The sequence below is a fragment of the Dama dama genome, chromosome 5 (genome assembly GCF_033118175.1).
Source record: "Dama dama isolate Ldn47 chromosome 5, ASM3311817v1, whole genome shotgun sequence".
Lineage (NCBI taxonomy): Eukaryota > Metazoa > Chordata > Mammalia > Artiodactyla > Cervidae > Dama > Dama dama.
In genome coordinates, this window is record NC_083685.1 from 109,428,423 (window position 1) to 109,454,390 (window position 25,968).

Sequence of the window (25,968 nt, forward strand, 5' to 3'; positions counted from 1 at the left end):
CGGGGAGGTGGGGAGCTTGCCCAATGGTTAACATTCTCTCTCTTTCCATAGAAGCTGGATTGTGTCATGGTATATGTCATAGTATACTTTAGCAATTCCAGGTCTCGAAACTTATGATCTGATTTCTATGAAATAAGGAATTTGTTTACCTTTAGAGCGGAAAATCACAGAATTATATCCCAAAGATAAAATATTAGAAACTGTATCACAAATTCTAGCAGTCCTGGCTGGACCACTTCTAATTGTATTCCAAAGTAGATGATTTTGTTCTCCTAGCATTTTTCATTTGCACTTTTCAGTGATTGGCTTATTATGAATGTCTGATTTAAGAGATGAGCTTACTTAAAGAGTAACAAGTGCAGAGATCTTTTAAACGGGCACATTTTACCTGAAAGACTTATCCTTCAAGCACTTTTTAAAATTACTTAAAAAAAAAAAAAAATCTTAGGACTTCCTAAGAAAGGAAGCCAGCTTCAGAAACTTATCCTCAGGCCCACACACCCAGGTCTAGATGTTACAGCCTCCTCCTGTCCCAGACACTGTTAATGTTACTGCTTCACGTCAGTCAAATAGAAACAACCTTTTAGTTGCATCTCATCTCAGAGCAGTTTTCTCCCAGCAAGAACTATTGATGAATTTGGTGACAGAGGCCTGCAAAAGATAGTACAAGTGGCTTGAGCAAAATAAAGCAGATGAAAACTTCCACAGGTTTTTCTCTAATTTCAATTATCCTTTCCAGTTAACCCATTATCAAGTACTACTCAGGAGACTTTTTTACTTTGTTAAAATTATTTTGATTGGATTTTTTAAAAGCTGAATAAATAAAAGTATTCAAAAGTTAAAAATTTATTACACATACACATGATGCTTTTTATCAAAGAAATTTATTTGCATGTAAATAAACACATTTTTGTAATGTTTTGGGAAAAAAATCCCACAGATTTTTGTCTACTTTCAAAAAAATGAAAAACCCCAAAGTATTTACAGAACGGCCATATGCACAGAAAATCAAATTTGAAAGTTTTTTTTAGAAAAGACCCTCCCCAACTGCTCCTGATGTACATTTTTAAAACGCAAAATTTAAAGCTCAGTTTCTACAACTGAGCATGTTTCCCAACCTAGCTTCTGAGATGTTAGGTACTGCCTACCCCTCAAAAAAACTTAAGGGTAGAAATAAAGAGGGAGGGAGACTTAGGGATAAAACGTTAAAAAAAATGAGACTGCCAAGGGATTGTGAATGACTTTCCTATACTGGAATCTGCTTTAAGTGACTCGACTGGATACTATGACTCACTGGCTCCCTGGAAGGTTTCTTTTCAGAATTCATGATAGTGCTGCCCTGTATTTTCAGACCTAGGCCTTAGGGAAAATCCTTCCAAGAGCCACCAACCTCAAGCCTAGTTTTGGCAATTATATCCTGCTTCATTTCACGCCTCCCCCATACTTATTTTAAAAGAAACTGACTTTTTGAATCTGGAATCTTCATGTACATCAGAGCAGGTTTTGACCAAGAACCCCTAACATGAAGCCAAAAGACAGAAGAGGAATCAGGTCAAACTAAGAATACATAAGACACCAGCAGCAGAAGATAGGTAGAAGTTGACTTCATGTCCTTGTCGTCTTTTGAAACAGAAGAATGAGTACACCTAGACAGGAGGGAGGTGTCCCAGGCTTGGTTTATTCTGCCTCTTCTCCTCCACCCTGTGGAGAAATGCAGTGCTCCCTGGTTCTCAGGCAGGGTGAAGCAGTTTAGCCCCGGCTCCCTGTTAAGCAAGTTCAGATGCTGGGTCAGTGTGTGGGGTGTGCCCATCGACAATTCAGGGGCTTATCCTTCATCCAGATCCTAACTCGGAATTCTTTGATCTGGGATGAAGACAGAAAGAGAGAAAAAGCTTCCCAGTTTACTCATTTTGGTATTTGTTGGCTCTACTTGGGGGAGCTGAGCCCCTGATATTATGCAGTACATTCCCCATACTTTCCCCACTCAAACTTAAAAACCATTTTAACTTTTTTTTTTTTTTTTCCTGCAGAAACCAATGGGATAGGATTCAAAACTAGGTGAGAAACTTGTGAGAAATCCAACCTGGTTGTATGTCTGAGAGGCTGCTACTGTATCAGCATCACAAGATAAAGCACTCTGGTATCACCTTGCCCATGTCCTCCTTAGTGTCACCCAAGACATTTGACTCTGATACGGTAACCGATAACTTTTCTTGCTCCACTTTGCAATGTTTCGTTTCCTACTTCTTATTACCTTGGGACACAAAAGTGGCAGAGTTGTTGAGAGCTGATGACCAGAAAAGGGAGAACACTAAAGGAAATCAGAGACAGTCAGGAAAGAAAGCCAAAGCTGATTTTCCAACTCTATGCTAACTCCAACCTGCAGAAAGAGCTGAATATAGAAATCTTCTTCAGCATCTGATGAAGTCACTCCATTTATGACACACACACACACACACACACACATGAATCACCTGGCTTTTTTTTTTTTTTAATCCAGAAGAGTTGTGCTGGGGATCGTGCCCCATCCTGCTGATACAGATCCTGAATGGAATCATCAGGAATGGCACAGTGCAGGTGTCAAAATCAAAGTAAGGCCGCAGAATTTTGAGAGGACCCTCCAAATACTGAGAACTTGTGTTGCACTCAAATGGTCTCCTGGATTTCTATATGTATGAGAAGGGCTTCTTATTGATGTCCCCCAGAATCCAGACTCAGACCTGTTCTTCCAAAAAGGTCCAATTGTGTTGCTACATAGTAGCAAGGGTTTATCTTCATGCCCACCTAGCATTCCAGGCCCCCATTACTTCAAGTGAGCTTGAAAACTGTTTTAAGTGAACTATGGCTGCAAATTTTTTTACTGTTTTATCTAAGGGAGCATACAGTGGAGTGATTAAAGTCTGGGCTCCTTATCCTTGTGATGAAGGGAAACAAGGAGCCCAGTTCTCAGGAATGGCATCAGTTCTCCTACAAACAAAATGCTGGGATGTGGACTTTTGGCACATTGTAGAAATAGGAGAACTATGAATTCTGTAATGGTTTTCATGCCACTGGGTCAGGGAGGCTATCCCACTTTTAAATTTTACTGCATCTGAAAACATGTTTACATCCCAAAAAGCCAGCCAAGCTTTCTTTAAAGGAAAAAGAAACTATAAATCAATACCTCCACAGAAAGATAACTCCTAATATTCCTATGATGTCTGAACCCTATGAAAAACCTCCTACAACAAAAACACCATTTTGGTTTTCTACTTGACTCCAAAGGTGGGCTCTGACTGATCTGCTTCAGCTTGATACTACATTACCAGCATAAGCCACAAGCTCCCTACCACCAAATAAGCCTCCTTCTTGCCTCCCATCATTATGAACCCTGAACCTCATAGAATTAGAAAAAACACTGTATAAAAGCAAACAGATAAAGGGTTAAAATATTACAAATAAATAGCTAAAATCATCTTCCCTCCCCAATCACTCCTCTAAGAAACAGACACCAAACATTACTTAAGTGTCCAAAATGACCCAAGTCCTTCATTTGCCCCTGCCTCAAATGGACAACTACCCAAAGGTGAACAACCTTCATGCAAATGCATCAAGGAATGTATTGCTTTTTCATTTTCTGCCCAGCCCTTCAAATACATGCACTAAAATGAGTTTAAAACATGGCCTAAAAATGGAAAAAGGGAGAAAAAATATATATGAATATTTCCCACAAAACTGTTTCCCACCCTTCCCGCTCCCTAAGCCCCTCCCACCCCCTCCCTTTCATAAGCAAATATTTTAAAACTTTTTTTTTCCTGGCAAAGGAACAACTGATTTGCAGTAACCAGAATCAAACCCTATGGTCTCTTTAGTAGGGTCTGGCTATGCCTTTCAAAATTCATCCCACTTGGTGTCAAAGCCATGCCATTTAAGATTCTTAAACACAAAATCAGACCTGTCTGACTCACTCCTTATGGTGATTTGCCTATACACTTAGTTCTTCTCTGGCCATATTTTTGCTTTAAAAAGTAAGGTTCCTAGTTGCCAATCAGGGCCACATCCATAAGATCGTCATCTTCCTCCCCAATCATAAAGTCAGGGCTGAGCCTTGAGGGCCTGTCTGTAGATAAGATTGTGTTACTTGTCATAGACAAGGACTGGTCTGAAGAGATGGGTGATTTAGACCAACTCTCTGGCTTGATGCTATGAGATTTTTTCTTGTCTCGGTCTTTGTCCCGGTCCCTATCTTTGTCTTTTACTTTCTTCTTTTCTTTTTTGTGCTTCTTATGCTTCTCTGTGCTGTATTCTGGAAGAGGTCGGATGCCATCATCTGAGCTAGGACTGTTCTGATAGGATTTCTCTGCTATGGAGGAGCCTGACTCACTTTCACTGTCCAGATTCTGGGGGGTATATGCTGGTGACTTACTATGGCTGGGAGAGCCACGCTCATGCTTTGGAGTGGAACCACTGATGAGTGGAGAGCCATAGTTTTTGGAAGAGGCCATCTGAGGCCTGAGCCCTTCTCCACCACTTTCCCCAGGTTTCTGCAAAGTCACTTTGGCTTTAATGCTGGGGGATCCCCCATCATGCTTGCTGATGATAATTTTTGCCACGCCTGTGCTCCCCACATTTTTAGACTCTGAGGTCTTCTTAGATGAATCCACTGAGCCCCCCGAGGTGGAAACCTTTGATTTGTCTTTATCACTTTTCTCACGCTTGCCCTGGAACTCTCCTCCAGACATGTTATGTTTGGAGGACACAGGGTGGCTAGAATTTGTGCTCACCCCCATTTGGCCGTCCATTGGGTCTTCACCCCCAGGGCCACTGGTGACAACCCCATGCTTCAGTTTATCTATGACAGCTGTTAAAGACGGCTTCTTATTTCTGCTGGGAGATTTCCCTTTGGAACTCCCATGCTGGTTCTGAGAGGAGGACATGGAAGAGCCACTTGAGGAGAAGGAAGAGGAAGATGCTGTACAAGAGTTAGATGATGGGGGAGTTTTCTGAGACAACGAGCCTGAGGATCCTAACCCTGAAGATGACTTCATGCCGGTGCTTGAACTAGTTCCAGACATGTGAGAACCACCAGAACCTGAACTGATAGGGGACTTGGCTTTAGAGGATGGGGGAGTCCCAGGAACAGGCTTCATTGGAGAGGCAAGCTTATCAGAGCCTCCAGGTGGCCTTGAATGGGAAGGGGATATGTTTGGTTTACTTAAAGAAGGATTCATAAGTGATGATGGCTTCCCTTGAGGTTTCATCTTGGTGCTGCTGGAGCCACTGCTCAGTCCATGCTTGGTAATAGGAGAGGAGCCTGGCTTTCCCCCAGACTGGGATGAATTTTTGGATTGGCTAGATCCAGAAGACCCTTGGCTAGAATATATACTGCTACTTAACTTAGAACTTGATGAACCTTCTGATTTACTGCTTTTCATCTTGCCTGAGTTGGAAGCAGAAGATGAGGAAGAATGGCTATGGTGGCTTTTACTTCCTGAGGAAGACACAGAACCACTGCTGGTATACTGACTGTGAGAAGAGGGCTTGCCCACCATCACAGTTCCCTTAGGAATCTGAATAGTAATTTTGGGAATGGGTGGTGTGGCAACACCTGGGGGAGTCTGAGATCTTCCTGAACTGCCTGGAGATTTGGATCCACCTGTACTAGTAGGTGGGGTGAAAGGTCGGTTAGAAGAACTGTGAGATGGAGACTTTCCCTCAGTGTCTGCCTTCTTCCGCTTTGGAGGCTTATCTTTGCTTTTGCCATCATTAGAAGGGGTTCGACTGCGCTTCCCTGGTTTGCTGTCTAATCCTGTCCCTGACAGACTACTATTACTGGCACCATTGCCTTCCTTGACTCTCTTTTGAGTCTTTTCTTTCCCTAAGTCCCCAGTAGTCAATAAAGGACTCTGGCTACCACTGTGATGCTCCATAAGATCTGTAGGACCCAAAGCCTTACCAGCCACTGCTATAATACTGAAATCAACCGTGTCAGCTTGGCTATTGCCTTTAAACTTAGTCTCCCCATTATCACCTCCAAGCATTGGCACCCCCAAAGTATTTAGTGCCTGAGATGCAAATCCTTTGAAATCATCATTATCTCCACTTTGGCTGCTTTCATCAAAATACTCTTCTCCAAAACCACTTTGGCTCTGGCTGTTCAACAAATCAGGATTGAAATCTACGCCATCAGGAAAAAAATGATTGGTAGGTGAGTCACTACTGGGGCTGCCAGCAGCATCTGCAATAAGGTCAGCTGGATCAGTGTATGGATTTTCATTATTATTGGCTTGAAAGACATCAGGGTCAAAGAGGGCACTCTGAGAATGCCCAGAGCTTGAAGAATCTCGAACAGGGGTGCCAATGGGTGGACAATCGTCACTAGTGCTGGGAAGCTTAGAAGCTTCTTCTGCAATGTCTGAGAGGATATCAGTTACATCTGGGCCAATGCTGTCTGAACTGGATAGTCGGACCATCCTTTGAATACTAGGTTGGGGGTGAGGTACTGGTTGTGGGTAAGTTGTTGGGGGAGTACTACACTGGCTTGGAGCTGGAGTGATGTGTGGCGTATCCAGCGTGTCAGCTGTCATGTTGACATCAAAGATAGGGTTTTGTGAGTCAACGTCCATTGAAAATAGCTCCCTCTGAAAGTCATCTTCAGTCTGGTGCTTTGGTTTGTCAGGTGGTAATCTTGATGACTTCTTCTTCTTTGTCTTGTTGCTTCCCGAACACATTTCCATCCGGGGTGAGCCGGAAGAGGAGTTCTGCCTTTCTAAAGGGCTGCTTCCATAAAGGGTTGAGAAATCCTGGGCAGGATTATCTTTAAGAAGGTTCATGAGCATCGGGTGGTTCTTGGTGTTGCCGGCCATCGAAGAGACAGGTGGCGGCGTGTGATGAGGAGGGGTCGGACTCGAGCCAATGGTAGACCCCCCGTTCCCTGTGATTTGCAACAAACTGGTAAGAATTGGGTTCTGAGATACCTTGCTGAAGTCCTCCCCATGGCCCACCGACTCATGCCGATCTTTGATGCTCATGCTCATATTAAACAAGGTGGTAATGGGACCCCCCGGAAAGGTGTTGGTTGGTGTAGTGGTACCACTCATTGGGTTGTTGCCTGTGGTCATGCCATACCCTGGGCTGCTAGCCGGGGGCAGGTTCTTTTTCACCATGTCTTCAACTGTCTCTGCAATGAGGGACAGTGCTGGAGTGTCGGCCTGAATGGTTTCAGCTTTCCTCCGAATAGCCCTCATCGTCACAGGAATCGACATACACCTGTAAAATAAGATGGAAAAAACAAAATGAACAATGCACTAGGTGCTACTTAAAACAATTTTTCATTTGAGATAAAGGCTTTAATTTTGCCTTAAATAAAGGTTTGCAATAAACAGTTTTCCAGTAAGGCAAATAACTTGTAAGGCAGGAGCAGTTCTTTAAAATGCCAGAGCTTTGGGTATACCCATTCTAAAAAGAATCTGGTGGAAGACTTCCCTGATGGTCCAGTGGCTAAGACTCCATACTCCCAATGCAGGGTGCCTAGTTTTGATCCCTGGTAAGGAACTAGATCCCACATGCCGCAACAAAAGATCCACGTGCCACAACTAAGAGCTGGCACAGCCAAATAAATATTTTATATGAATGAATAAATAAATAAATAAATAAATATAACCTGGAAGGAATTCCCTGGTGGTCTAGTGGTTAGGACTCCCAAGCTTTCACTGCTGAGGGCCCAGGTTCAATCCTTGGATGGGGAACTGATATCCTGCAAGCCACACAGGGCAACCAAAAAAAAAAAAATCTGGACCAGGAGGCAATCATCAACCTCCTTTGACATGCCACCAAAAACGAACCAATCATAAGCAAAAGTCCAAATAACTAGATACCATACTGAACTAAAATAAAACTGGTAATAATGACCTCAGTGAGAAAATGCCCTCCTTTGGGGACTTCACATATGATTAATGGTGTAACAATATATATAATTTATCTTAATTGATGAACCACTAGAAAAATCTCTTGACCCATCAAATTCTATAATAGCTTAAATCACCCCAAAGCTATACTAGGAAAAGTACTACCACTGGCAGGAAATCCTTTTTATTTTAAAGCAAAGCACTTTTTATGTTACAGATAAATTCATGTTTATAAACATGTTTGAAAACATTTTGCTCTAAACTATGTCAACAACCTTTCTTAAAGACCAGACAGTAAGATATTGACTTTTGAAGATCATATGGTTTCTGTCCAACTACTCTGCCATCTTAGCTCAAAAGCTACCATAGACAATATGTAAAGGAACAGGCATGTGTTCATGTACAGGCATGTCTTATTATGTTTCAATAAAATTTATTTTTATTTACTAAACAGACCACTTGTACCTGCTCTAAAAAATCTTGAAATTACATATTAATGCTTCCGGGAAGCTGAATGGCTAAAGTATCTTCCCACATACTGCTGTTTGACATGTTACATGTGTTTTTTACAAAAATGACACAGAAGAAAAGTGAAAAAAAGATCTACATCTTTTTTCAACCCTCTCCCTCATAAAAGAGCCCTAACACTGGGTCTGAAGTTACCTACTTTACTTCCTATTACTCTTATGAGATTTATAAAATCAAAAACTCATATTGCTTCTAGATCCAAAAGCAGAGAAGTGTGAATTCAAAGCAGTGACTAAATGCCTTCCTCCTAAATTTCTAATTCATTTATTACTGAAAACAGCATTCTTTATACATCTCCTAATGGTACTCTGATGAAAAAGGGCCAGTGCTACCTTTGAACAACTTTGGCAATGAAGTCATCTGTACAGATGAGTGCATCTGACAGCCCCTTGTAGAGTTTACAGCTCACATGTGTTGAGTCCTGCACATCCATTACCACTGAAAAACAAAACATATAGGATGGATTTGGCTTCAGTTTCTGACTTTTCAAAAAGAGATAAAAGAACCAAACTGCTATCCTGAGAAAGGTGCTAGCCACCCACATAACTCACCACACACCAGGGAGTCATTCACAGGGTGCTGAAAAGACACGCTGAAACGGGACTCTGAGAGGGGACACACTTCAAATTGGAGAAGCCCTGGAGAATCTAAAAGGCAAAGAAAAGGATCATAAAATAATCAACCAGTTAAAAGACTTGAGATATGTACATAGTAATTATTAATTATTTTCTCTCCCTCATTGGAAACTAAATCCCACACATTTTTTAAAAAACATGAAACCCACTGGCACTCACAGGTGATTGAAGAAATCAGATTCCAAAGAATCCACCAGTTTATGTTATAAATACTCTAAAACAAAGTAACTAAACTTCATTTTTTTAAAATGAAGATATTTAATCCCTAAATTGATAAAGTCCTTGGCAGATATAAACATCCTGCCTTGAAAATCAATTCTGAAAATAAATATGGCCAAGAGGAGTTTCTCATTCTATTTGATAAGCAGACATCAGAATCACTGTCATACACCCTGCCTTCTACTAGCATACAGCTGTTAGCTATACATTCCATAGTTTGGTAAACATGGATGTAGGGAATACAATCTAAAATGATATATTTATGCCAAATACACTTACATATAACTATCATCATTGGTTTCTAAGCCAAACATTCCGAAAGCCCAGAGACAAGAATTATATACTTTCTTGGGAAAAAGTATGCATCTCTGTAGGACTAACTTCATAACTATCTCACAAAAACTCATTTTTAAATGCTCTAAAGCTATGTGGATAATCTCCTAGGATTGAGATACATGAAACAGAAGGGTCATAAGGATACTTGCACATGTTCTGTGTCGTTACTTCAACTTTCTAAAATTTCTCATTTCTGGAACAATTCTTATTCCCATAAAATATATGTCCTGATTTACCTTCTGGGTTTCTTCTTGCCTACCATTTGGCACAGTTCTATCACTGAAATGTTTACAACTAATGTAAAAAATTAACTATGATTAACTAGAGCAGCCAAAATTCGTATCAAGATTTCTAAGAGCAAACTGTGTGAAAAACATCAGCATTCCAGAATCCTGGGAGAGAAAGAAAAGGGCACAGGTCTCATCTCTTTTTAAGCTATATGATTAAATTCTCCAAAGAAGGTGGAGAAAATATACTCAGGAATAAAACATGAAAAGCACTGCCTAACAACCTAAAATTTAGGTATCAAGAACTCTCTTCCTACAAAATCTCAAATTATACCTTATCTATCTGCTGCAAAATTCAGGCCCCTAGGTACCCAATTACACCACTGCATGAAGAAAAAAAGTAAGTCCACCGCAAAAAAACTCCGTGGTTTCCATATGCCAGTATACAGATTGCTTCCATCAAAATTATCCACAGAACTTAAACTAGATTCCCAACTCCTCCCACAGAGATTTCTAATTAAGTTCATTTGGTATGGAAACCAAATATTTGTAGTTTTAGAAGCTCCACAGGTGATATGATGAGCCACCAAATTAGAGAACTACTAGAGTAATCAGTACCATTTACCAGTAAATACAGCAAAAGAAAAGCAGTACCTTCCTTCAGAATAGTTCTTTTGACACAGCTTCCAATTAGGGTGTTATAGGCCACTTGGTGTCTGATCAGATTCAGGATAAGAGGAACCCGGCCAGGGTGCTGAAAGGTGATTTTGCTAACAAGGGTTCCCTGTAGACTTCTACCATCTGGAAGAGGAGCATCCTTGTTGAGGAAATAGCAGTGCTGTTGACCTGGAAGAGCCTGGCAAAAAGAACAAGGGGATGAACGCTATTTACTCAGCCACTGCACTCCAACCACAAACTATCCTGAAAAAAAAAACACCCTACTCCTCAAAAATCAGCAATTTCTTGCTGGACAATAAAGCTCCACAGTGAATTACTGGTCAGCTGACGTTAAACGCCAATTACTCATTTGGCTGAAAAGACCCCTTTTTTGTAAATGTTCTGCCAGTGGTTTACTAACCTAGCTAACATAAAAATTACCTCAGAAATCTGTATAAAAGGGGTCCCTGAACAGTAAGTGCAAAATTTTTATTTTTAATAACACCCTATACAGTTATAATGGAGCCAGAATTGAGGAACTGTTAGACTACTGTCAAACATTCAAATAAATTCAAGTTCAGATGTGGTTTAAAAACCATCCTTAATTCACTCATTCCAGTACTTTCTTCTCTGTAAGTACTCTGTAGATCAGAAGTTCACAGCACTTGAAAGGATCAAACAGCAAGAATTCTTAATACCTACTTATAAGCGTATAAAGTTTAGAATACCATTAAGAGACTTTCATTTGAAATTTCAACAATTCAACGTACATTGTTTCCTGACTTGGAAGTTATGTTCTTTTTCAGTACATTTCAAAGATATCTGTAATTTCCTGCCTGACTGAGAAAATAGGACATGATCCGGTAAGCCAAAAGAATGTCTTCTGATCTCAGGTATCCTATAAAAGGAAGATTCTGATCTTGGGTCCAAGCATAATCTGCAACAATCCATAAGGCCTTACTTACAGCATAAAATCGCATGTTGTGATTCAAAGGTAAGGGGTCAGGATCCTTTGACAGTTCAAATTGAGTGATCAGTTCATAGAGGGGTACATAAGTTGGCTGAGTTTCAAACAATGGAATTCCTGGAACAGCAAAGATCAATATAATCACAGTAAGATGAAAATGCTGACAGCTCAGTTTTCCCTTCATTTACCCATTTATTCAAAAAGTACTTACTAATAAGCATTGACTAGTTCAAAACACCATGATATCTATACCTATCACTAGTTTTTTGAGGTCAAGACTGAAAGAGGGCTAAGATAATGTGAATTTGAAGTTTGCTTTCACTTTTATAACAATTATTAGCTTCTGATGCTTCTTAAAACTCACCTGTGCAGTTCTGAATTTTCTGAACAAATGCTCTAGATACTGGAAGTGGCTGGGGAAATTTCAAGAAGAAACAAGCAGGAAGATCAACACTGTTGGCACTGGTAACTGAGGAGAAGGAGGGAGTCCTTCAAAAAAAAAAACGTGGAGGATTGGGATTCTGACTTGATGTAAAAATGAAAAATCTCAACACTCAGACATGTTTGTATCATATAAACACATACAAAGGCTATCAAACTTCACTCTTTGAACTTCCTTCCCCCAATTCCAAAACATCCTATTTGTTAACCCTAAAGTATCTTACTGAACATCTATCCTGAAATATATTCTCTAGTTATTAATATTACTCCAACATAGCTCCAGAGCAACATAAAGTCCCATAAGAAAATCCCATAGGGCAATCACTAAACCACTAAGCCAGTGGAAGTAGCACAGGTCTCTTCTTTCTCTCTCACGATAAAACTGTGTTCTATGAGCAGACTTCAAAGAGGAGCATGCAAATACTGAAAAGAGAAATCAAATGGATAAAACAAAAAAGGCCACCTCTAGAAAGTCAAGTGTGGGAAGAGCCAAGTCAAAGTAATACTTGTTTCTTACTGGACTTAAAGTTGAAAAAAAAGGACTTTGCTACCCTAGAATTATATTTCACTTACCATTTGTTGTCAACTGGATGTGATCCCATAATTAATGGTGCAATTGGGAGTTTATACATAGCAGACGTTCCTTCAATTGTCACTGATGCATTCATGCCCAAAGATCGAGGAACTGGGAAAAAGAAAAAAAAATGGTATTCTCCAAAATAACACAAATTATAAGGATCTTAACATTTAAAAAAAAAAAAAAAGCTAGCTTCTGTGTAATTTGTCAGCCCTAATTATCAGATTCTATACCTATATACTTTGCCAACAAAGGTCCACCTAGTCAAGGCTATGGTTTTTCCAGTGGTCATGTATGGATGTGAGAGTTGGACTGTGAAGAAAGCTGAGTGCCGAAAAATTGATGTTTTTGAACTGTGGTGTTGGAGAAGACTCTTGAGAATCCCTTGGACTGCAAGGAGATGCAACCAGTCCATCCTAAAGGAGATCAGTCCTGGGTGTTCACTGGAAGGACTGATGTTGAAGCTGAAACTCCAATACTTTGGCCACTTCATGCAAAGAGTTGACTCAATGGAAAGACCCTGATGCTGGGAGGGACTGGGGGCAGGAGGAGAAGGGGACGACAGAGGATGAGATGGTTAGATGGCATCACCGACTCGATGGACATGAGTTTGAGTAAGCTCCGGGAGTTGGTGATGGACAGGGAGGCCTGGCGTGCTGCGATTCATGGAGTCGCAAAGAGTCAGACACGACTGAGCGACTGAACTGAAACCTATATAACTTAGAAATGCTAGAAGTACCTTTCTAACAAACTGATAATTCTGTTAGTAAATAATATAAAATATAGGATACAATGCAGTCTAAGGAAAAAAAATTTTAAAGATCGATTACCAATATTAACTTATTTTCTCCAACTTCAGAATGCATTTAAATAGAATTATGACCATAGACAGTCAATGATTGAAGTTAAAAGGGGAGCAAAATGAGGTATTAGGCCATTTTTCATTAGGTTTTAGTCTATTAAAGTGCAAATACAGGAATTCCCTGGCAGTCCGTGGTTAGAACCCCGTGCCTTCACTCCCAAGGGCATGGGGTTCCATCTCTGGTCAAAGAACTAAGATCCAGCAAGCCATGTGGCGCACCCAAAAAAAGTACAAATACAAAGTAAGATCCATTATTTTAGTTCTTTAGTAAGTTGGTTAACTTCTTTACCTTTAAAGTAATGATTAAAGTGAATTATTTCAAGTCAGATCGTTTACATTTTCTCATTCACTCACTCACTCATTCAAAAGGACCAACTATGCTTTTATTATTACGTATGTATATCCTATGGATGAGAAGCCTGGCAGGCTACAGTCCATGGGGTCGCACAAGAGTCGAACATGACTGAGCAGCTAAGACAACAACAGATGTACATGTACAGTATTTATATATGCATGAATGTGTGTGTATGTATCAGAAGCAAACTCTGGCAGAAATGGAAAACTTTGGTAGGGATGGCAAATTTACTTGGGAGTAGCAAACCGAAAGCACAAGCAGGCCTGGGCATTCAAATTTTTTAAAATATTTTTTAAACACTGAGCAAAACCTTTAGTTACTTTATAGTGAAAGTCTTACCATTAGTCTCATGCAAAATGATAGGGGATGTTGTCTTATCATCCAGCAGGTCAGAAGGAGAGGCATAATACTTCAAGTTCATTAAATGACCTATGAAAAATAACACTTATCACTACTTTATCAGGTAACTTACAACAAAGAAAAATATTCCCTTCCTATAAACCTATATACAAGAAAATAGTTTACAGTATGAGAACTCATGATCCAAAGCAGCTTGTGAAATATGACAGAAGCATAAGTATTATTTCTAGCAGCAACAATTTACTTCACAATTAAAAAACAAGAAAACTAGGGGAAGGCAAGTATTGACACCTTAGAAACCATTAAAAAATACACAAATGAGAGAGGGGTAAATTTGGAGTCTGGGATTGGCAGATATAAACTATAATATAACAGTGTCCTACTGTATAGCACAGGGAACTATGTTCAGTATCTTGTAATAAACTATAATGAAAAAGAATAGGAAAAGGAATAAAACTATGTATAACTGAATCAGTTTACCATATACCAGAAACTAACACAACATTGAAAATCAACTACATTTCAATTAAACAAAAAGAAAACCATCACAAATGACTAGTGATTTTCACCTTCTGCTTATAAAACCAAGATGAAATTTTAAGTAGTAATCTTTCAACTAAAAATTAGGTTTTTTTTCTAAACAAGCAAAATAGCATCACATACCCCCGCTTCTTGGAGTGAGATAGCCAACACTTCCATGAAGAATCTTATCCAAGGGACCAGCATTGGTTGCTTTCCTGCAAGACAAATGATCTATGTTTATTTACATTTAAGCCCTGAAGATATTAGTATACAATGTGATAATGAGTTCAGCTCTTACACATCTTTTAATTCTATCCTAATAACTCTATCTTGGGCATTTAACAGTCATATTTCACCCTCAAGGTGAAGGGATTATTTCTAAGAATACACCAGTGTGTAATATGGTGAACAAAAATTACAACTATACTATTATTTATCAGAAGGGAGGCCAGGTTTCACAAGTCTTCTCATAAAACCTATGGAATACCAACCAACAACTTACAGATACTGATATTCAGAAAATGGAACACAATCATTTGGGAAGTGAAAGGATATGGACAAGATGTACAGTACAGGTAAAATACAGATGCATAGTAACATACATCTATAATACATATTTTTTAATAACAGAAACCTAGTAACCCATAGACAAAAAAACTTTAAGAACAAGGTCAAAGAGAACTGACACTTTAGCCAGTCTTACCAATACATAACTGCCATTTTAGATAGATCCTGTTCTAAGGATTGGAGAGCCAAGTACATTTTAGTCTTCAGTTTGCTAGAAAGTAAACAGAACAAGAATTAGTTAACAAATATACACAAATATTGAAAGCCTAGAGAGCAAGTCTACCTTGGAGGCAACTTAGATATCTATTTAAAAAAACAAAACATTAAAAAAAAATCATTAGTGATCTACCAAAGCTAATTTTTATCTCTACTTAAAAGACTAAGCAAGTAAGCACAATCCCAGGTAGGTTAAAAATAAAAATGACAACCAGTTCCATGACAATATCTTTCGACCTAGAAATCAATATGTTGAAGATACCTCAAGGCTTATAATCTACCTTCTAGCACTATCATCAACAATGCAGATACTGTTTATTTAAAATACCTTTAAAAGACATTAAGTTAGAAACTGAGTTATAGACTGTCGGTATGAACAGAAATCACAAATGAGCTAGGGCAGAAGACGTGGCAAATTTCTAAGTATAAAATAATTTATAGATTTATACTAATTTTTCAAACAAAATCAAAAAATACTTACTTGTCCCCTGGGAGGTTATAAAGATTAACAAGACCCTTAAGATGCTTAGAAAATTCATCAAAATTTTTTTCCCTGTAAGATGTTCAGGGAAGAGAGAGGGAAGAGAATAAAACATACAATTACTACTCAATCTTATCAGCAAAGTCCCAAAACTCAAGCCTATATAAAACTAATCTTAATAATTTGCTTTAATTCCCCCCCCCCCCCAGAGTTTTCTAGAATCAATCAAAAGTTGCAAAAGAAAATACAATGTTTTCCTTTCTCTGCCCCATTTTTCCGGAGAAGGTGCTAATAAACAGTATAAAAGATAGTCAAAAAGACCTGTTAACTCATATACTAATTTGTTCTTAAGTAATGAGACTTAGTTTAAATAAATCACGTCTCCTCTTAATTTGTAACTGAGATGACTGGATGTCATCTTTTAGATCTTTTAGAGAGAAAAAGGAAATAAATAAATTAAGATAGGACACTTTCATGTATACAGTAAGAGCAGAGAAAGGAAATGAACAGTGGGAGAGAGATGGGAGACCTAAGCAAAGGCAGAATAGGTAGTGTGGAGGCAAACAGTGTATTTTAAAATGTTCCCATGACAAGATTTACCCCAGGAAAGAGAACCTACTACCAGGAATCCTGGCATCCTAAAACCTAACATTCAGAGATGGATTCTTAGTCAAATAAGCTTTTATGGGCAGGAATCCAACACAACTCAACAATTCTAAGTCTCTATATCCTTTTTCAAACTTAAAAAAAAAAATGTCTGTTGAAAACTGTACTGCTCTGACATGTCAGATTCTTGATCAGGCATTTATTGAACATGGCCCAAAGTGCCATGAAGACACTAAAAAGAAACAAGAGCAACAGCAAAATATGTTCCTTACCTTAAAATCATCATCTATACAGAGTGATTAAAAATGCCTGGTAAAGACTAATATTCTTTCTAAGGTTCCCACTTCCAAACATGCTTACAAATTAACTTTAGAACACCATCAGTTCATAAACTGGTACAGGCTCCTATTCTACATTAGAACCAGAAATATTGGTTTCCTGATTCTGACTATTCTGATAATACATCTTTGCTAGACTTATTGAGTAAATGAAATTATGAAAGGTTATTTTTTTATGTTGCATTGCAATTTTTCAAAGCTCATTCAAATCTGGTGTATTTGGCTGTAAGGACATTAAAGTGATCACTGGAAGGCTGAGTGTAAAACTTATTTCTCAATGTTAAACCCTTAAGACTCCTCTGTGTGCTATGTGATAACTTCACTATATTTAAAACATAAAATTGATTTAACAACTTTCTCACATTCCCAGAGAGTTAATTCTGGGTTTAAATTTAAGCATGGAAATCTCCACTCAATTAAAGGAGAAAAGATAAGCCAATGACAAAAAACATCAATTACTAAAAGAGACTGTCTTCAAGCCTAGCACTTTACTATGATTTGGGACCCATAAACCTTAAATATAAAACAATTTTTCTCAAAGTGAAAAAAAGTTCTTTCCATAGTACAGACTCAATTTTCTCAAGCTTTCTCTATTAGATTCTGTTTATTTTTATTCCACAGAGAATTCCTAAGGTTAACTCAGTAGTTCTCAACCAGGAATGATTTTGTCCTCCAGAGTACCTCTGACAATATCTGGAGATATTTTTGATTATCACAGATCAGGAAGTTATCACAGATCCTAACTAGCTGGGAGAAACCGGGGATGGTGTTTAACAACCAAGAATGAACTGGGCAACCCCCTAGAGCAAAGAATTTCCCAACCCAAACTGGCAATACTGTCAAGGCTGGGAAACCCTAGGATAGATGGAATCGAGTATTAAAAAAAAAAAAAAGCTAAGTCAATTCTGAAAGTGAGCAAGTGCAGACTCTGAAAAACCCAAGAAAATAAAGTTATTCCTTAGAAAAGTAACTTCTAAAAAAAAAAAAAGAAAAGTAACTTCTGACCATTCTCAAAATGTTAACTATAAAGAACAGCACTGTCTGCCAAAAAAAGGGAATGTAAATGTCAGCTGCTCACCTTAGCTGCTGTACAAGCTCTGGACAGCTCTGAAATTAAAGAAATTATGTTAAAACTCTAAACTACTTTAAGATGCTTGAAGACATCAAAAGTTTTTTTTTGTATTAATAACACATGCTTTGTAACAAAAACATTAAAACTATAGAAGGTCCTTATATTAAGATATCAAAAACATCTTCTTCCTACTTGGTAAACCATGGGGTTGGGTCACGAAATTAAAAATCAAATATATGAAATAGTTTATAAAGGACTCAACTTTCAGTTGCTTGTTTAAAACATTAGGACCTCTCTTTAAAGCCATCCTTGGAATTCATATCCAACTGTCTGGTTATACACCTTTTTACATTCCTCTCTATTACAGGGTTTTTCAGAGACATTAGCTATATACAAGATTATCTGTCCTTCTTGATTATAAGTTCTTTGAGGATAGGAATTTAAATTATTTGTATCCCCAGCACCTATTGTTCAACTGCGGCTCATGTTTTGTTGATATGAATTGGAAAAGGTTCCTCTGGTGTTTCTTCTTGTCAAAGCCTTTGGATGATGTCAGAGATGGACCCAGATTATTCTAAATTCCACTCTACAGCTACTGATGTTGTAGCCCATCACATCATCTCTACAGTGGCTCGTGAAAAAACCTAAACCCAAGCTATTTCAAACCCCAACAATTTCTTTAAAAATTAATGTCCCTAAGTAAACCCCACAGATTCCAGTGAAATATCAACACATACCACAGGATTCTCCCCATGGTGAGCCACTTTTACATCACAAAGCTGTCCTGCAGGATCTAACTGCACTTCCACATAGAACATATCTGACGTGATGTAACATTCAGTGCCACTGGCACTGAGATGAGAGCCCAGTCTAGCAGGAACAAATCAAAACAGAAATTAATAGAAGACACATAAATAAAGCCACCCAAAGTCAACACTAAGTTAAATATTTCTGCCTACAGATATACTACTTACCCATTCTGTCTTGCTATAGACTCCAAACGGTCAGTCATTGCTGGTAAAGATGTTACTACACAAGGGTGAAAAAAAGGAAATCACAAAGCATGCTCCAAATAACTTAAACAGTATTCTTCAAAAACAGAAACATCCTGAGGAGTATATCTGTCCTTCCAAAGCCATAAACACATTCAATAGTCCAAATACTTGTAATCTGCACAAAGCTCATCTATAGTTCAAATGCTTATAATTTGCACAAAGCTCATTGATCAGGCTTAGCTGCAGCCTAAGCAATAAGGGTCAAAAAAAAAAAAAAAGATCTATTTGAAAAAAATTGAACCCTTCTCCTTTCTATTACTCATTTGGACAAGTTATCTTTAAAGAAGACATACTTAGGGACTTGCTGGTCATCTAGTGGTTAAGACTCCACACTTCCACTGAAGTGGGTATGGATTAAATCCCGGCTTATTTGTGATGATCAGTGTAAAACCTGTTTTTACTTTCATTTTCCTTCAAAAATAGACAGAAGTAGTAATTATAAGCTTGAATAATCAAGCTCATGACTTAAATTTCATGTTTGCTTTCCTGAAAACATTTTTTTCTTTCCTCTTTTCATGTTCTTATGAAAACATTCTTAATAAATACTGTAAAACAAAAAGTCCATCTTCTTATTGAGTTAACTAGGAGAGAATATGTGAAGGAAAAAAATTTTCCCCTCCTATATGCTATCTTGGTTACCCTTCATCAATTATTTTTTGAGTTTCTACCAGCCTTCAAAATAGAATAAAAAATAAATGTTTCAAAAGTTCAGGTCAAAGTTTATCTCAACTTCATAATGAAATCAAGAGTGATACCCACCTATCTCAATTCACATTTCTAGTATAAGTATAAAAGTCTTTCCTAAACTGGAGGGTTTTTAAGAAGTTAGCATATTTCAACAATGTTTACAAACCTTTGAGAGCTTTCTGCAATGTCTCCAAACAGCTGACCAAATGTTGGTGCCCTCCAGAACTCATTACAACCCTCTTCTCCTGTATTAAAATAGGAAAACATTTGAGGTAAAAATTAACCGAGCCAATAGTTTTTGGTAAACACATATATTATTCTAGAAATAATATTTCAGCATAGTCTACAGATTATGAAGTAGTCTATATACTCTATATTTCTTATATATTCTAGTTAACCTATAAATTTTTAACTGTTATTTTGTCCATCTATCCAAAAGAGGAAAGGTTAATCTACTGAATACATGGATACACCATATCCACATCCATGAAAGGAGAAAAAGGTATTTCCACATCTAGGACTTCCCTGGTGGTCCAGTGGTTAAGACTTTATGCTTCCAAAGCAGGGGATGTGGGTTCAATCCCTGGCTGTGGGACTAAGATCCCAGATGACACAGCGCAATCAAAAAAAAAAAGTCTACAACAAAGGTATTTCCAGATCTAAAATAATTTTCAGGGAAAAATTAGAAGAATCAAAATGCGGAGGCGGGAGGGGGGATCGGGATGGGGAACACATGTAAATCCATGGCTGATTCATGTCAATGTATGGCAAAAACCACTACAATATTGTAAAGTAATTAGCCTCCAACTAATAAAAATAAATGAAAAAAAAAGAAGAATCAAAATGTAATAAATGAAATCAGCCTCCTGCAGAAGTGACTACATCCTAAGACTCAGGATGGGGTGGCTCAAATTTGACAATTCCCAAACCTAATAAGGTGATATGCATGTAATCTAAGAAATATAACCAAACCTTAGTCAAACTACTGGGCCAGCTAAAAAGTTCATTTGGATTTTTCCATAAGATGTTACGGAAAAACCGGAATGAAATTTTTGGCCCACCCAATAGACTCACTCTAGGAAACAAGATACATAGTCCAAAAATCCAAAGAGCAGAAATTTAGCATAATTTTTCTAAACCTATCCAAGGAAGCAGTTTCTCTCTGTACAACATTCTAGTCCCCAGAAGTATGAACAGTTTTATGATACAAGGATAGGTTTTGAGGCTTTTCCACGCCCTAAATCCATCTCTCTTGGCTCTAATTCCATGCTCCCAAACATCTGCTTAATTAATAATCTGGATTCCTTTATACCTTAAATAGACAAGGACTGTGTCCATTGCTCTAGACAATGGATACCAGTATTTTGGTAGCTGGAAAGACAAACCCTCATTACTAAACTGGCATTCTGACTTTCATGTTAATCTACTGAGATTTTGTTAGTATGTCAGTTTTAAAAGGGCTTCCCCAGTGGATCAGCAGTAAAGAATCTGCCAGCAGTGCAGGAGCTGCAGGACACAGGGGTTCAATCCCTGGGTTTAGAAGATCCCTTGGAGGAGGACATGGCAACCCACTCCAGTATTCTTGCCTGGAGAATCCCATGGGCAGAGAAGCTTGGCACGCTATAGTCCATAGGGTTGTAAAGAGTTGGACATGACTGAAGAGACTTAGCATGCACACACACAGTTGTTGAAAATTCTTAAAAATCTGTTATATACCAATAAAAGTAGGTTTCTGAATCTGCAAAAGTGACAAGTAGACAATGGAAGCTATGGTGACCAAACCAAGAACTGGTAACCCAAAAGAGGGTCTTAGTAGCCACCTGGAGTCCTCTAACTCATGCTGTTTCTCTAATGACAATATCATTTATAGGCAGTATCTCAAACTAGAATATGGCTGCCTTCTAGTATAAAAATGACAACCTCTGAATACCCAGACTGGAAAAATTATCATTAAGACTTAAAAAAAAAAAACTACAAATCTTTTTTTTTTTTCCAAATCTTTTTTATGTATACAATCCTGAGCCAGAAGATACCTGTAGAACTTAGTTACAGAAATCTCTAAGCATTTTGGTGTCCATTATCTCATTTGATCTTTACAGCAAAACTGTGTGAAAAAGCAAACTAGTGTTGCTCATCTTACTCAAATTGGTGTCTCTACCTTCTAGATGAGGAAATTGAGGGTGGGAAAAAACAAGTAATTTGTCCAAGGTTACAGAGGTAGTAGTGGAGTCAAGATTAAAATAAAGGTTTTTTTGACAGCAAATTCAGTTCTCTGACTAGTGCTGTGCTATACACTCATCCCACTCCCTGTATTCCACTTAACTAAGGGCTCCTCAAACTGGTGAATGCCTCAGGAAGGAGAAAGTACTGTAGAGAAAGTCACAGAGTAAACAAGTGACGTTAATTAAAAATGATTGTAAACTCTACTACCAGTATAGATACAATGAAAGTATTAACACATTAGAATCAAGGAGCTTGATAGGAAGTAAAAAGTAAATGTTTCTCTATATCAGGCTATCACGTGTATCTTTTTTTTTTTTGGCAGCGCTGTGGGACTTGTGGGATCGTAGTCCCTCAACCAGGGGCTGAACCCAGGGTTAGAGTAATGAAAGCTGGGAATCCTAAACATTAGGTCACTAGGAAACTCATTATGTTTTATAAGTGTATTTCTTACAACTTTTGCCTAAAATATCCCAGCCTACTATAACTCATAATTAACACAATTCTATCAACATATCTTCTTCTTAGGTAGACTCTTAAAAGTTGAAAGCCATCATGTACGTATGATGTTACAAGAAATAAAACTGAAGACACACCATAATAACTAGCTAGAAAAAGTCTACACAGGGATGTTACAGAAAAGATGTCTTGAAAGATGAATAGAATGTCAGCAATAAAAGTTGTAGTGACATCTTCAAATTGAGATTCAACTCCTCCCTCCAATGCCTTCATCTTCTGGAAAACTGTTTTTGGGGCTGTTTCATCCAGTTTATAATTCTGGAGAAATGTTTGGCAATTCCCAAATTTAAGACATTCACTCAGGCACTACTTTATATCTCAGAGATACAGCAGTTATCAAATAATTTTCTAAGCACAACACTTTATCTACTTCACCATAATCCTCACCATGACTTGACGCACAAGCTTAATGGTTTCACTCCAAGGTCTATTTTGGTTAAATTTTGCATGGAGCCGTTCCAAGAGAGAACTCATCTTACTCAGCTTTTCCGACTCTAAGATATAAATCAGAAAACATCATTAGCAACTCTTCTTTCAAGACCTTCCACAGTTTTTCTTACAAACAAAACTCCCAAACTTCATCCTGGAACGAACTCATTTAAAATCTTTTCCAATATAATTTTACACAAAGAATTCATTTCTAATAACAAGTAGACAGAAATTATGGGTCTAATCTAACAAACACTATAGAAGGGGACTGCTTTCTCTTCAGACTTAATGAGAAGCAAAAAAAGAACCATCTCCAGTCCTGAGGAGCAAGACTACCATTTAGTGACAAAATAATTTCATGATACGCATGAAATCCCTTGCATGACATATGCAGAGCATACATTTGAACATGGCCTTACTATGGTTGGGCTTCCCTGGTGGCTCAGAGGTTAAAGCGTTGGCCTGCAATGCAGGAGACCCAGGTTTGATCCCTGGGTCAGGAAGACCCCCCCGGAGAAGGGAATGGCAACCCACTCCAGTATTCTTGCCTGGAGAATCCCATGGACAGAGGAGCCTGGAAGGCTACATACAGTCCATGGGGTCGCAAAGAGTCAAACAAGACTGAGCGATTTCACTTTCACTTTCTTTACTATGGTTAGCTGGTTTTCAATGTGAAAACACACACTTTCTTAATTTTTTCACATAATTTTAAGAGATCAATTTGTAAGTATTATCAAGAAAACAAGCTTCATTTGCCATTCAGATATTTCCTGTTCGAATTCAAACTATATGAACAAGGAAGATGTCAAGTGACTAAAGGATGAGTTTCAGGCAAAGGTAAGAGAAAGATAGAAAAGAATGGATCCCAGATAGTGTTTGAAGGAACCTCCTACAACCTCCAACACTCCTGTAATTCTTTTAACTGCTTAACATGAGCAAGGACTGTGCTGGAGACCAGCAGGGCAAAAATACAATATGCCTGAGATGACATCTGTGAGGGGGTGTGGATAAGTTAATGTGAAAATAACCATCACACAAAGCAAAATGAGATATGCTCTTAAAAACAGACACACACTACTATCAAAATTCAAAGGAGGAAAAGTGTGTAATTAGTTTAGGGATGTTACAGAAAAGATGTCTTGAAAGATGAATAGAATGTCAGCAATAAAAGTTGTAGTGACATCTTCAAATTGAGATTCAACTCCTCCCTCCAATGCCTTCATCTTCTGGAAAACTGTTTTTGGGGCTGTTTCATCCAGTTTATAATTCTGGAGAAATGTTTGGCAATACCCAAATTTAAGACATTCACTCAGGCACTACTTTATATCTCAGAGATACAGCAGTGAGCAAACTAGACAAAATTCCTGCCTTAGTAAGATTCCACTTACACTTGTCATTCCTCTGCACCCTTTTTTCTTCTTCTCCTTCAAACACACCTCCCTTCTCTCCCTTGAGAAGGCCGATGATAAATAAATATCTTTACAAAAATGCTTCAATGAAACTTTTTTTAAGCAACTATTATGTGCCGGGAGAAGGAAATGGCAACCCACTCCAGTGTTCTTGCCTGGAGAATTCCATAGGCGAAGGAGCCTGGTGGGCTGCAGTCCGTGGGGTCACAGAGTCGGACACGACTGAGTGACTAACAGAACAACACAACATAATGTGCCCAGGACTATACAATGATGAGTAAGGCAAGATCCTGCTCTACAAAGCTCAGAGTACATTGGAGAAGACAAGAAAATAATCGTGTATCAATAGAACTATGTCCAAAATGCTAAGGAAGCATTTAAGCTGAAATGTGGAACTTTAGAGAATATAAAGTTACACAGAAAAGTGTTTTTCAGCAGTTCTTAGTTCAGATATTGAAAATATGAAATTAAAAGCATTTTAAAAATATACAATACCACAAGATATGAACACTGTGACATTTTTGAAAACTACTGGCTTTTAATACCATAAGGACCTAATCATTTCATTCACGCCAAAACATCTTACAGTACTTTGATATATAGCGTTGTATTATTGCTTTATGTCATCATTCAGATTTCTCTTTTGGAAGGAGCAAGTTTTACATTCACTTGCCTGGTCTCCCATCTCTTTAGGCTAAAAAATGCCCCGAGGCCCAAATGTTGCCCCTTGCCACATAGGAAACCTTCACAGAAGTTGGGAGCCCCCATCTCCCCAAAGTCGAAGCTCTCCATCACCAAGGAAGGCAGTCAGAATCTGAAACTCAGACATATCCCGCCTCCTAGATCCTGAGCCCTCGGGAGAGTGGCCCCCGCGGAGGCATTGGCTCCCCCAGTTGTGTCCCGCCCCCTGCTTTCCCCCTCAGTCACTCACCCTCGGTTTCCCCCTGAGCCTTCATCCTGACGGCGGGGAGGGCCTAAGTCCTACACAAGAGGATATGCCCTTCCCCACCAGTAATGGAGGAACCAAGTTGGTTCGGGCTCCCGGGACGCAGGGAACCTGCAGTCCCACTCTCCCAGGGACGACTCAGTCTGAAGTCCCCGGCGGCAAGAAGAGAAGGGTGCTCGCGGCCGCCGCCATCTTCCCCAACGGAACTTCCAAAAGATCGCGAGATTAACCGTGATCCTGCGAGAGAGAGAGAGGGAGAGCGACAGAGAGAGAGAGAGAGAGAGAGAGAGACAGAGGAAAGGGGCTGGGCACCAAATATCGCGAAAAATAATTTATACGTTGCTTCTCGCGAGATTATCCCCACCCTGTCTGCTCTCTGGTTTGTCTCCGACTTCCCGGAGCTAGGCGTGGAGCATGTGTAGCGGTAGTGTTCAACACCTCTGCGGAAGTTGGTACTTTCGGTTTGGCTTTTAAGCAGTTTGCAAAGTAAAACCCCAGCTGTCTTTACTGAAATACTGGCTTTTCGAAGAATATTGCTGTTAGGAATATTTTATTAAAACATTCCCTTTATTGAGATACTAGACGGTAGGTCTTTGTAACACGACGTCCCAAGGTAGCCCAGTACATTTAATTTCCATTACCTAATTTCCTTTTTAATTTCAGAAATATTTTTCTTGAGCAATTTCAATATTTCTGAGGACGTGGAAGATTTTGAGTTAAGAAAAACTTGTTTGCAGCAGTCATCAGTTCAAGTGAGTCGCTCAGTCGTGTCCGACTCTTTAAGACCCCATGAACTGCAGCAGGCCAGGCTTCCCTGTCCATCACCAACTCCCAGAGCTTGCTCAAACTCA

At 38.7% G+C, this 25,968-nt stretch overlaps 1 protein-coding gene across 1 annotated transcript; it reads right to left on the bottom strand.

Annotated features, from left to right (window-relative positions):
• Window positions 1-865: 865 nt before the first annotated feature.
• MED1 (mediator complex subunit 1) lies at window positions 866-25,342 on the bottom strand. Its single transcript, XM_061143895.1, has 17 exons — window positions 25,103-25,342; window positions 22,721-22,827; window positions 19,761-19,839; window positions 18,827-18,881; window positions 18,590-18,722; window positions 17,859-17,887; window positions 15,837-15,908; window positions 15,276-15,350; window positions 14,714-14,787; window positions 14,030-14,119; window positions 12,470-12,581; window positions 11,820-11,944; window positions 11,454-11,572; window positions 10,486-10,687; window positions 8,966-9,061; window positions 8,747-8,852; window positions 866-7,248 (listed from the first exon to the last, which is right to left on the bottom strand). The coding sequence occupies exons 1-17, from the start codon at window positions 25,125-25,127 to the stop codon at window positions 4,017-4,019; spliced, it is 4,731 nt and encodes a 1,576-aa protein (XP_060999878.1). The 5' UTR covers window positions 25,128-25,342; the 3' UTR covers window positions 866-4,016.
• Between the last annotated feature and the right edge of the window lie 626 nt (window positions 25,343-25,968).

Coding starts and splice junctions, on each gene's coding strand:
- MED1 (XM_061143895.1), bottom strand. CDS start 25,127: ATGAAGGCTCAGGGGGAAACCGAGG. Junction 14,120..14,713: donor TCTCACTCCAAGAAGCGGGG/GTATGTGATGCT, acceptor TATTTTTCATAG/GTCATTTAATGAACTTGAAG. Junction 10,688..11,453: donor ACAACATGCGATTTTATGCT/GTAAGTAAGGCC, acceptor TCTTTTTGCCAG/GCTCTTCCAGGTCAACAGCA.